At 35.6% G+C, this 13,716-nt stretch overlaps 1 protein-coding gene across 1 annotated transcript in view; it reads left to right on the plus strand.

Moving 5' to 3' along the window:
- Positions 1–233: 233 nt before the first annotated feature.
- LOC149797158 (C-type lectin domain family 3 member A-like) overlaps positions 234–13,716 on the plus strand; it is a 40,427-nt gene continuing 26,944 nt past the window's right edge. The window contains exon 1 of the mRNA XM_089960358.1: positions 234–651. Coding sequence (XP_089816484.1) covers positions 334–651 — 318 coding nt within the window. The 5' untranslated portion in view covers positions 234–333. The remainder of the gene's footprint in view (positions 652–13,716) is intronic.

The raw sequence follows: 13,716 nt of genomic DNA on the forward strand, positions 1-13,716 counted from the left end.
ACATATTTAAATAATTCAGCTTAACAAGGTACGTTCTATCTCTAAAGTAGGTTTTTGATTGGGTCTTTTCAGTAGAATAATTTTGAACAATAATTGCATTCGCATGTCGTCATGACGCTCAGCAATAACTTGTCTCGAAACCAATAAATAATGAATGCTAATAATTATTTTGTAATGTCCCGTAACAAATATTGGAATCAAAAACATAGATGCTAAATGGACATGATAAAATGTTTCAACGTCATAACAGACCGAGAGAGCTGAATTTAGCTAAGCTTGAGAGGTTAGTTTTATCTTTTGTGCCATATAGGTTGCTCCAGATTAGGCACTGACATGGAAGAGGGAAATGTTGCTATAGTGTGCTTGCTCCTTCTTGCTTCAATGTTTAGACATACCGCTTTACAGGACATACCTTTTACTGATTATTGCAAATTTTCATTTACAAGTTGTATCTCGACTGGTCAGTTTAAGAAAATATACAATATATCTCCACAAAAATGCGTCGAGGAATGTTCAAGTCGACCCAAGTGTCAGTCCTTCAACTACAGGCAAAGATTTCAGGGATGTGAGTTATCCTCTGACGTAGGGACAGAAGATAGTTTGATCGACTGCATAGGATCCGTTCATAGCAACATAGAGGGCTGGAATTCGGTGAGTAAATTAATAATATTCTCACTGTGTCTATTTCTCGAGAATGAGAGAGAAACAACCTTTTGGATGGATTGTATCATGTATTGGTAAAATTCTGTATTTATGATTACTTTATTTCTTACATACGTATTTTATAGAATAATAGAGAAAATTGATAAGACTTTTGTATGATTCGCCTCAACGCTACATAGGTTAAGTTAGAATATGTACATCGTTTCCGTCAACTCAAGCGAATTCTGAATGCTGTCTTGGCAAAATTAAATAAGGCATTTGGGTTGGTGTACAAATTCTCGTACTTCGGTACATCCTTCTCCCTGCATATGTGGTATTTCGCACAATCAATCTCCTTACACATGTGGTAATTAGCACAATCAATCTCCCTACACATATTTCAGATGAACCTTGACGTACCAGGTAAAGAAAAATTAGAACTAGTCCCGGTGTTGATGGGACGTCTTTTGTTTCTACTGTGTTCTTGAAAGATCGAGTCGAGGTCACATGTGGCCCGTTTTGTTTTGTCTTTTGTTTATAATTTATAATTTGAAACTTCCAAATTAAAACTGTTTCGGATAATTCTTTTTAGTCAGCAATGAAAGAAATTAGCAAAGCATGAAGAAAATAAGCGAATTAGTTTGGTTTAAGGCCAGTTCCATACCATACTTATTGAATGCACGTGCGATATACGTAAGAGATATATCAACTTTTTCTATATTCAAAATATGGGTGCTGCTTTCAAAACGAAAGGAAATGCTGAGAAATGTATTTACGAACATATAAACTGAAAATAATTGTTATTTACTATATCTTTAAGATTAAAAGAAGCCAGCGCCATATTTTATGTGTAAAACACAATTTCTAAGTATTTTATCTTGAAGAAGAAACTCTAAAAATTAAATATGGTGGCGAATGTTGTACTGATATTAAAATACTTAGCAGAATCGTTTACATAATTTAATGTTGCTAATTCCTAACACCACATATACTTTAACGACATCGGGACATCTTTCACAGTATTCTACTGAATATAGAAGTCTTTATATTTATGTCTTTTGCAGCAGAGAGGGTGAACAGACCACTTAACACGTCACGTACGTTTTTTAGACAAAAAAAATAGTGACCCTTCATAGAGGTCAATACCACATCTACGATCATTGTTTGTCCCAAACAGAATTGTAGACAGGACCCCCTCTGCTGCTCAATAATCCTGGGAATCTTCATCTGAATCCTGGGAATCTTTTGTTTTGTTCTTCAAGTAATATTCAAGTTCTGATGGTGGTTTTGGATTTATGTTCTTTCCTTTTTTGTAATAGTTCATTAAACTTCGATATCGATCTCCACCGCCATTTTTACAAATCTGATATAATCCTCTAACGCCGTTGTTACATCCAACACAACTTCGTGAACCAGCATGATGATTTTTCTTTAAAATATAATTATGTCTCCTGCAATATTCTCCACGGCACCTTTTGTTGCATTTATCTGTTGTTCCTTGAATTAACCACGCACAGTTTTCATTATATTAATGATATCTGTTTAATTAAATTTATTAATTTATCCAAATATTTTATCAAGACCCACAGGATATCTTGTTCTAGGATCATGTAAATTTATTGTTATAAATCCATGCGGAGTAGCTTGCGCTCGTGAAAAGAAATTTCTGAATTTAATTATATCCATGTCACCGCTGCACCAAGTTTGATGAATATTTCGCAGCGTGTGTGTGTCTACGCCATTAAACACAACTAAAATATTACAATTGTCCCTGATTACTTTTGGTATTTGTGTATCTCGTTGAGTAACATAGATAACATCTGTATTTTTATGTCTGCCGCGAGAAAATATTCCGGCTGGATTTGATTGTTTATCCAGCATTACATCATCATACACAACTAAATTATTAATAAATCCGTCTAAAACATCAACGGACGATGCTTCATCAATATCTGTTATAAACTCTATAACATCATTATCTTCGTCCAGTAATCTTGCATTTTCGTTAAAATCTTTTCATACTTCATAACATCGTTGATCATCAACGGATGGTGCTACTAAATATAATTTATCCCATTTCAACCATCTCATTATCAGATTAAGTAATAACTGCGTCTTACCCGATCCAGATGGTCCTATTGGTATTTGTGTATATCGTTGAGTAACATAGATAACATCTGTATTTTTATGTCTGCCGCGAGAAAATATTCCGGCTGGATTTGATTGTTTATCCAGCATTACATCATCATACACAACTAAATTATTAATAAATCCGTCTAAAACATCAACGGACGATGCTTCATCAATATCTGTTATAAACTCTATAACATCATTATCTTCGTCCAGTAATCTTGCATTTTCGTTAAAATCTTTTCATACTTCATAACATCGTTGATCATCAACGGATGGTGCTACTAAATATAATTTATCCCATTTCAACCATCTCATTATCAGATTAAGTAATAACTGCGTCTTACCCGATCCAGATGGTCCTATGATAATCATTCTGATGGAATTCGGTAGCGCAGGATGATGCTTAACAGGTTCTCGTTGCCGAGTTGCTGAGAAATCAATTATCTCCATATATATTATAACATGAATTTATATTGTTTACGCTGTAGAGTTAAAACTCCAACTACTGATTTAGCTACGATTATAAAAAAAATTAAAAAATAGCGTACGGTGGAAAATGTGCTGTCTGCGGTAGAAAGAAATTTTCATTTTTACCTAATAAGCGCGGTGGTGATGTTGCTAATTTGATGTCAAAGTTTCCAGGTGCTCCATGGGCTAAATACCCAGGAGAAAAACATCTACCAGGATATATTTATTGCGGTCCTGGTACCAGACTTGATATCAGGCTCGATAATCAGGATCAACCAAAACCAGGCGAGGAACCAGTAAACGCTATTGATCGAGCTTGTCATATTCATGATGTTGCGTATAAGAGTAAAAATCTACAAGACAGGCATATTGCAGATGTGAAATTAATTCATGCATTAAATTCTATAAAAAAATAAAAATATTAGAGAATCATTAGCTAATTGGTTAGTAAGATCTGCGATGAAAGGTAAATTAGCGTTTGGGTCTGGTAATATATAATGGAATTAATTTATTATTCACCAAGAGGATATTGGAGAGGCAAAGCAGCAATTGGTAAACTCGCTGATGCAGCAGCGGTTAAACATTCTACTGCTAAAGCGTGGTTATCCAAACAGGCAATATGGCAAATTTATCTACCACCACCGAAACGAATTCAGTACGCGTACTTCGATGTCAGTGTTCCTAATGAAGTTCATCAAGCTGATATTTTATTTTTACCACATGATACTGTGTGTGGAAAAACATACAAGTACGCGCTAACTGTAGTTGATGTTGCAAGTAGATATAAAGAGTCAGAGCCGCTATCAACGAAAACATCATCTGAAGTAGCCGATGCGTTTGAACGAATTTATCAACGAGGTGGTGGACCACAAAGTGGTCTACGATGGCCACAGCTGCTACAGGTTGATCCTGGCAAGGAATTTCTTGGTCCAGTATCATCGTTGATGAAACGACATAATACCAAAATACGACGAGGTCATACTGCAATTCATCGTGATCAGGCAATTGTTGAGCGATTTAATCGAACACTTGCTGAGCGGTTATTTGGATATCAAAACGCGAGGGAATTTATTCAAGATAAAAGATCTCGCGAATGGGTTGCAAGATTACCAAGCGTGATAGCTGCATTAAATAATGAGATTACACGAACAACCAACATGAAACCCATTAGCGCAATTACAAAAAAAAATATACCAACACAGCGAAAAGATACTGAAAAACAAAAAATATTGGGTGATGTTACAGTTAGATATTTTATATGAACCGGGTGAACTTGAAGGTGGTAGCGCGAGAGCGACTGGTCCTATTTGGAGCGTTACCACACACAAAATATCCACCGTGACAAGATCGCCAGGTAGACCTGCAATCTACAGATTAGATTCGGCTGCTCCTCAACGTGGATTTGTACGTGAGCAACTACAAATAATTCCCATGGATACACAACTACCACCGCGATCACTTAACTAGCACTAGTGCCTCTACGTCGATTACACTCAAGACAGGTCAACATGGTATTTTCTCGTGTATGACCGCGACTATTATCTTTTCTGTCTACGGTAAATTGTCTTGAATCATTACTCGAATACCGCCATAACATTATACAATTGCAACTGGTGCAATGATTATTCTGCTGCTGTTTTAACTCAATAATAAATTCAACATCAAGATCAAAGTCGCGTTTATTTCTTTTATCAGATTGTTTGTATCCGATTAATTTTTTTCTTATTATATCATCATCAATGACGTAAAATTTATTAACGATTTCAGGAATTATAATTCTCCGTAATTGAGATATATTTCTGACCCTCGATACCGCTAAATAGACTAAATTTGACCACTCGATGTGATCGTCTACAATCCAGACTCGTGTGTCAGAAATATTTAATCCCTGAGACGAGTGGATCGTCATAGCGTATCCCAACACCCATGGAGATTTGTCAGCGCGTAATGAATCTTCGACCACACTGATATCAACAGCGACAATATCATTTAATACGAGATTTTGATTCTGAATCTGTCCTGGAATATCAACATTAATATTCTGTTTTCTGTATCTGATGGTCTATAACACAACGGTACGGGTAATTCTGAATATTTTTCTTTATGCAGCTGAAATAACTGCTGTTGTAAATCGTCTCTGATTATTTTTCTGCTTGCTACGATCAAATCGTTGGGTCTCCATAAATTTAAAAAATCACTCATTGAGGTCTCTGAGATTACTCCGCGTATTATTTCACACTGAATTTTGTTTGATTGTAATCTGATTAATTTTTTAAATTCCTTTAAATTTGCATCGAGAGCTCTATGATCATCATCTAATTCTTCGTAATAATCGACGAAATTTTTTAACCAATCATGTGGAGATGGTCCAACAAAAGGCGGCGGTTGACCATGATCGCCACACATTATTATAGCGGTATTTTTCGTCAGCAACCAATCAAGAAACATTTTTAATGTATCCAATGACACCGTGCATATCTCGTCCCAAATAATTATTTTAGGTATATATTTTTCTCCCATTCGTTCAGGAGTCCATGTATCCCCGCGCCACCGAAAGAAACTATGATACGTACACGATTGTACTTGCCGTTGTTTCATCTCCCGCGCAAGTCTATGTGTGGGTGTCAGCACGATCATATCTGAATTTCTAAAAACATTAATCGCTCGAGTCGTCTTGCCGCATGCACCAGGTCCATTGAGATATACTGTCTTATATCTAGTTATTGGATCACTCAACGATGGTGCTTTCGACATTTCTGATATTTTATTACCCTTACGATAAAAATGTCTCATCGGAACATCTGCTGATTCTGTGTAATTGTGTAATATTTTCTTTTTTATTCTCCACGAACTCCATCGTTCATCATTACTTGTGAATTTCATAACAGACTCTAAATATTTACTCGAAAAATAAAACGAATCTGTTGCGACTCTGACTGCGGTCTCAGGAAATCTGTTAATCATCGATAATAAATTTATTGAAACATAAGCCAACATGGAAGATCTTAGATGAGTATACTGTGGGGAGACATCATTTATGTAACTAACGATCGTACCAAATTTTGTTCTGTCGGATAAATAAACACTTTCTCGATTTACAAATATATTTCTCGCTGTTGTATCAGCGATTATAAAATCGTACTCGGCATCATCTAAAATTAATCGTGCGTGATGTCTTTTATGATCATATGCACCACCTTGAGTAAATTTACCTATAATTTTTCTACCGAGATCTTTTGCGGTTTTAAGTTTAATCTCGAGTATTTTAGGAGCTTCTTTGATAATATCATCTTCGGAAACATCAGGACATTTTTCCTTAAACTCGCTAATAACTTCATTAATACTGATAGAATCTGACATGGGCAACCAAACTTCGGTCTGCGCGTGATATGATATAATTGCCTCACTGACAACCAACGATGTCAGTACCGCACAATCTAGCATATATCGTAATAAAACTATAGGTGCCCAACGCTTTTCACAAAAATGTCTGCCAAACCAAACATAACAAATCTTTGCGAAGATTTTCGTTAAGCTCGAATGATTCATCACAAGCGAATCCAGTCAAATCAAAATCAGGTAATGGTCCATTAATTGCCACTCGCGTCATCTCGTTTGTAGGGTGACCGAATCTTTTAAAGTACATAGAACAATCTCCGTATCCTAGAAAACCTCCCGGATAACATGCAACCATATCAACCGAAATAACATCGTTGTAATTATATTTGGTATTCCACAATCCACCGTGTCCGTATTCGACGCAACTTGCGCGTACGTCCTCGAGTAAATCAAATCGTGTTGGTTTCCATGAATTTCTTTCTCTAGCGAAATGAGACGCAACAGATGGAACGGTAAAGCAATTAGTTAGTAATTTGTCAGTATTTTCCGCGTGTTTGTACTTGGGAAACTTCTCCGCAAGATTTTTCATCTCGTCATGGAGAGATTCTGTTCGATATATTTCACCGTTTGGTCTAACAAACTGATTAAATCCATCTTCCTCATTACTTTTAAATAACCATACCGATACAGGATCGTTTTTACTTATTTTGTTGATAAAATCAAGCATACTCGTATCTGGGGGGGGGGGGTAAAATCTAATAGTTCGATCACGTGGAAAGATTGTTACTGCGCTGGTCCATGCGTGCGCGTTTTGATCAATAATATTCATTGAAGCTCCTTTTGATTTATATTTCGATTCGTACAGTATTTCTCCCGTTATTGTCGCTACGGTTATTGGAAATTTTAATAGTTTTCCTAACTCAGCAACATCTTTTATTGTAGCACCGGTATCCTTAACTGAATCAGCCCATGAGTTTATTTTTTCACGTCTTAAATCAGTTAATCCATTTCCACGCATCGCGTTTGTAAAGTGTTCTATTACTCGTTCGGCTACACAATTTAACCTTGAAAATTTCATGGGTGTCAGTTTATCAACGTTGGGTTTTTATTTATCTCATAGATTCCATAAATAACCGCTGTTACAGGATACGCTCGCTCATAATGCGGTTTATCAATACCCGTCAACAGACCCGGTCTGGAATTTTTACTTAATATGGCAATTTTATTATTGCCAAGGACAGGATCATATTCGTCACGGATAATCCAACTACCTGTTTCTGTTAATATAATAAATTTTACTCTGAAGAAATATTTTTGATTGCCGTCATACTCAGCGATGTAGTTAATGATAGTTGCCGCTCGCTTGTCATTCATTGTAGCGTCCTTGACAGCGTCCTTGACAGAGTCAATGTTTATAATCTTGAACGTTGACCATGTATGAGATGCACCATCCGTGTAAAATTCTTTCTTGGCGTCGTGAATTTTATTGATCAAACTTTTATTTTTCGGATCAACCAAATCTCGTACTGGTAAATCAAAAGATAGTCTGTCGAGGTTGAATTTATATTTAACAGGCCTAGTTTGGGATAATCTCTCAAACTCATTCATATAATTAAAACAAATATTTAAATAAAGAATATTATATATATACAATGTCTCAATGCAGATGGCTCATGATCGGTTCAGTAAATCGATGCAACAAATCCTGCAGAAAGGAATTTTGTTGGATGCACTTACAAAATATACGGCGAGGAAGTCTAGGACCAATACCGTGTCTGCGATGTGGTGTTGGGGTGCGAGAAAAAACAGGATTATGTGGAAAATACGGTGGAAAACGGTTCAGAGAACTTAAAAGATATAATGACAAAACAAATAATAATAGTGAAAACGCTATAAAATCCGTGGAGGATTATATATCAATATTTCAGACAAACAATGATTTAAATAAATAATATTATTGCATATATGGAGCAAAATATATTTGTCCCACATCCCACAATAACAAACTATGAATCAGATCGTAATGGTGTCATCAGATACTGTAGGTTGAAGAGACCGGTTGGTTATATTACTAATGCTGGTTATCTAATGTTTACTGCTGGAGGAAAGAAACATTATCATTGTCATCGTTTCATCTACGAATGTTTCTTCGGAGTGATCAAAGATGATCTTGTTATTGATCATATTGACGGGGATCCTCAGAACAACTCCTTATCCAACCATCATGTTGTCACACAAAGCGAGAACTTAACACGTGGTAATACTGGAAGATGTAAGACAGTTTCAAGATGGGCGGTAAATTCAACAAACACAGAAACTGACGAAGAAATTATATTTCGTTCGATATGTTCTGCTGCGAAATACTTTGATATTAATCCGTCTTCAGTACAAAAAGTCACAGAAAATATATATAAAACCGCTTTCACGAAAAAATAAAAGCAGAAAATCACCTTTCAGTACTGTTAACTGTCATCACCACCTCGAATTATATTTATTTTTTTGGGTCAGAAATTGTCATTATTATGCTACTTAATTTTTGACTCACGAAAGGGAGGTAATTTTATGATCCTCGGTATTTGGTCATAATCATATACAACATCCAAGGTCTGTGATGCCTGGTGGAGCAAGTTGAACAGTATGCATTACAGAAAGGATTTATGATTTCTAACTTACAAAAATATACAGTTCGTGTATTTTTCTGCCCTATTCATGAAACATTTAGAACAGCGCAACACATAGAATACATGTATATTTCATCTAACCTACAGAAAACCGACATGTATATTCCAGCCTACTGAGTGCAGAACCTAGCGTCTAGTCTGTATCGATCGTGGCGGGTTAATTTTAGATCCAATGTACAGCACATGGATCCTGCATGTACTGACTCGATTACAGAAATAGGTCCATGATAGTGTTTGGAATTAAAAATCAGTTGCATTTTCCTTGTTCAGTGCAGAAATATAATGCGAGATTGTGTATGTATGTGTGATTATTTATTTATCGAGTAAACTCCCTTTGACCAGTCATAGAGAGGATGGAAAAATCTAGCAGTTAGATGATCTAGACCGGATGTTATATCATAGATGGCGTGGTATAGTAAATAAGAAATTCCTTAATTTAGCTTTGTTTGGTGAGAATATATTATATAAACGTATTTCCTGAATTCAGAATTGTATTTTGAGTAAATATATTCGAAATTAGTTCCTTTTCAATGATTATTAGCTATATATTAACTTCCGAAACATATGTTTGTAATAAGATTTGATAGGTCAGTCGGTATCGTATTGGACTGTGACGCTCGCGGTCCAGGATCGCATCCCATGGCTGACAACATGTCGGTGGTTTGCGCATAATTGCGATTTTTATAATAATTGGGGGCTCCGCCAAATCTCCCCGCTCAGCAAAACTCAACCACCATATCAACCGGCGGTTGATACATATTTTCGTATCACCCACGGGCTTGATTATCGTGGGTGGGGTTTTGCTGAGCGTATATGTTTGTACTGTCCTTCATTCATTATATGTTTGTACTGTCCTTCATTCATTATATGTTTGTAATATCCTTCATTCATTGTACATATCCATTTCATTGTATATATTCATTTCATACTTAATGAACTTGCTGAAAAACTCGAATAGAAGTTCATTTCCTAATATATGTTTGTGCCGTCATTCATTCATTGTATATATCCATAATCTGAGCTCGCTATAGACTCGATAGGGGCTCTTCATTCATTGTATATATTCATTTCATTGTATGTCTTCACCAAACACACCCTCTTGGGCCTCTAAACCGTTGTTTGAAGGGTTAGGGGCTCTCATAGGGGGTAGTGTTTTGTGTACCTGTGCCGTCCTTGAAACATCCCGACGAACTCGCTAAAGACTCGATAGGGGTTCTATATGGATATCTTTTTATTTTAAAGATTTATATATTTATATAATGAACCATGAAAATATGAAAGACATTATTTCTGCTATTAAAAAACTAGAAGAAAACGGAATTAATATATCTGATGAACTAAATCCTGAAAAAATAATATCTGATTTTGAAACGTTAGAAGAACTTAAAAATGAAAATAAGTATGTTCTATCATCTCAATATAAGTTCATAAAGCGGATTCAGGCAGCTATGTTTCAGTCACTGGCTATGGTGAACGATGATCAAGTAAATGAATTTGTTCCTCTTTCTGTTGCAGTAGAAAAGATCAGGTCGGGATTATCCAGCGAATACGAAACAAAAAAAAAACAATCAGTACCCGCATAAGATACTTAAGAAAAATTATGTCAGCTGGTAACGACCAAAGCAACCCTGAGTAGTAGTATAATTTCCCTCACTGTATATCACATCAGAATTAACTTACATAAAAAAATATTTCAGAATAATAATAAAATATTTTTTTGAAAACTGATTAATTTGTATACTTTTGAGTGGCAATCACCCCATCAGAAATAATAAATTAATTGATTTACATACTTTTAAGTAGCAATCGCCTAATCAGATTGATTCATAAAAAAATAAAATATTAAAGAATAATAATAAATATATTTCAGAATAATAATACAATATTTTTTTGTAGTATTTTTTTAAAAACTGATTAATTTGCATAATTTTCAGTACCAATTACCCCATCAGAATTAGCAAACTGATTGATTTCTATACTTTTAAGTACCAACCACCCCATCAGATTGATTCATTTCAGAATTATTTCAGATTGTACAAAATTGATTAATTTGTGTATTTTATTATTTATTTATTTATTCTGAAACATAATTTTTTTAAGTTGATCGAGTTTAATACAGGAGTGTGTAATTTAGAATCTGATCTCTGTTAGAGATGATCTCGATAATATGTTCTCGGCGGAGCTCATCTAACTGTTCTTGTGTTAATAAGAAATCCTCGCTTCCGCATTCATCAATAACTAAATTAACGCTAAATTGCTGTGTCTTGCGAAAACACTGTTCTGATGGCGTTTTCAAGTGCTTCTTTGTCATGTATAAAAACAATCACGTGCTAGTACATTATATAACATTTACTGGATTAATTAAGATTTCACATACAGATTTATCACAAGCTCTTCTCCACGCATGTCAATTAAGCGATTAAGGTGGTCTGTGAGCTTAAAATTTATTCGTGTTAATATATTATTGTGACACCGCAGATACACAGGATTAGTTGGTTCTTGCACGATTAAACTTCCAGGGGGAACTTGTGGTGCAAATGTATACAAAATATATCCCTGTTGAGCCTGATTTGATTTTCCGAGATCTTTTTGAGAGCTGCCATCGACTACGTCACAAACCAGATTGACCACAATCGTGCTGGTTATATTAACGATTCCCGGAGAAACGTGCCTGCCGCCGCCATGTCGATCATTATTATGTCTGAGAACAGTTGGAGATGGTGTTAGTTTTTTCCACGCATCGAGTATTTTAGGAAAATATTCATCAATGACATCACTGACAGATTTTCTCCGAGCATCCGGGTAATAATCGGGAAATTTCAACGTCGGTATATCAGATTCCTTGATTTTATATTTATCAATTAAAAACTTTTTTGCAGCGGGAGATGATTTTAAAATTAGATCCATAATTTTGTTGTGATTACGTTCTATAGCTTCGGCGATATAATTCAGAATTTCTATTTGTTTGATAATTTCCCCTCGTGTCTCGTGGGATGTTATATCGAAAAGATACTCAGTGAGGCGTTCACGCAGTTTATTTAGTTGATCTTTATGATCAAGATTGGAACTGTCAATAGTTCTTTTAATTTCGTGTTCATAAATATGGCCACGGAGTTTATCTTCCGGTAAAGCTGAAAATATGTCACCACCATAACCAATTAAATCATCCAAACTAGCATCCCAAGTTCGAGGTCCACGCCACCACCACCAAAGATCTGTCATTGTAACTTCGTGACGAGATCTATTTGTTGACGTAAAATCAGATTTTTTCGGTTCTGGTGGTCCTTCATACACCGGGGGAACATTCGGCCAACCTAGTACGGATCTTATCGTGGATTGATAAATATCAACGGCATAATCAGGAGAATGTATCTCAACCGTCGAGGACAGCGTCGGTTCATGAACGTTAATTGATATTTTTGCTTCTTTTCCGGTTATTGATTTTATTCTACGTTGAAATTCCTCATTGATTTGTTCGATCTCATAACTACCAGTGGGTATTCCAACATCTATCCAGTCAGGAGTACCATCTGGTTTGTTCTTGTTAGCAAATACAAGCAAATTATTTGCTGGTGTACCATTAAATGATTTTGATCTGATATTTGGCCAGCTGTATATACCCGCAATTGAGCTAATGCTATTTCTTTTACTGGAATTGCAGTAGGAAAGTTAATACTAAATTCAGGATTAGTTGAACTTACCGATATCATCGTTATCTTTGGCGGAGTTGTGTTAGTCACGATCTGCTGGAGTAATTCTGTCATTATTAGTACTTGTATCTTTAATACCGATACCTTCGTCATATATTTTAGTCATCACTGAAAACTCGAAATCAGATATAATTCCATCACTGAGACTCACTGATAACAACGAGGACAATTTTTGAGTATGCGACCGTCGCTGTATGTAATCTTATCATGTAATCGGATAATTTTTCATTCATGCAGGTGCATATTTTTTTATGATGATATTAAGCACACCTGGAATCGTTGTTGCTGCTGAAATACAAATAGTTACGGCTGCTGGTGCCTTCATTGTCACCGCTGATAATATAACACCGGTTCCAGCAACAACAACGGATACTGAATAAACAATCACATCAACGATAACTAATCGTCGTCGATATTTATTTACTTTTACTGTATATTGTTCGACTTGATCTTTTAGCGCCGCCTGCTATTCACGCGCTTGATTGTATCTGTATTGTGCACCGTCCATATATTGTTATGCAGTAACCAATTGAGGTGTTTTAGCTACAAATTCCAAACACCACCAGTAAGATGTTGAGGTTAATTTCTTATCATCTGCTTCCAGGATAAATATTTCTTCGGTTCCGCTATTTAATATAACAGATACAACCCCGGAAAACCTATCCGTTGAATGACACCATAGATACGTTGTAAATATTTCAAATTTTGCACCACTGAACACAGACAACCTGTACACGCCAGTG

The sequence above is a fragment of the Sinohyriopsis cumingii genome, chromosome 6, assembly GCF_028554795.1.
Source record: "Sinohyriopsis cumingii isolate HCF-2022 chromosome 6, ASM2855479v2, whole genome shotgun sequence".
In the NCBI taxonomy this organism is placed as follows: Eukaryota; Metazoa; Mollusca; class Bivalvia; order Unionida; family Unionidae; genus Sinohyriopsis; species Sinohyriopsis cumingii.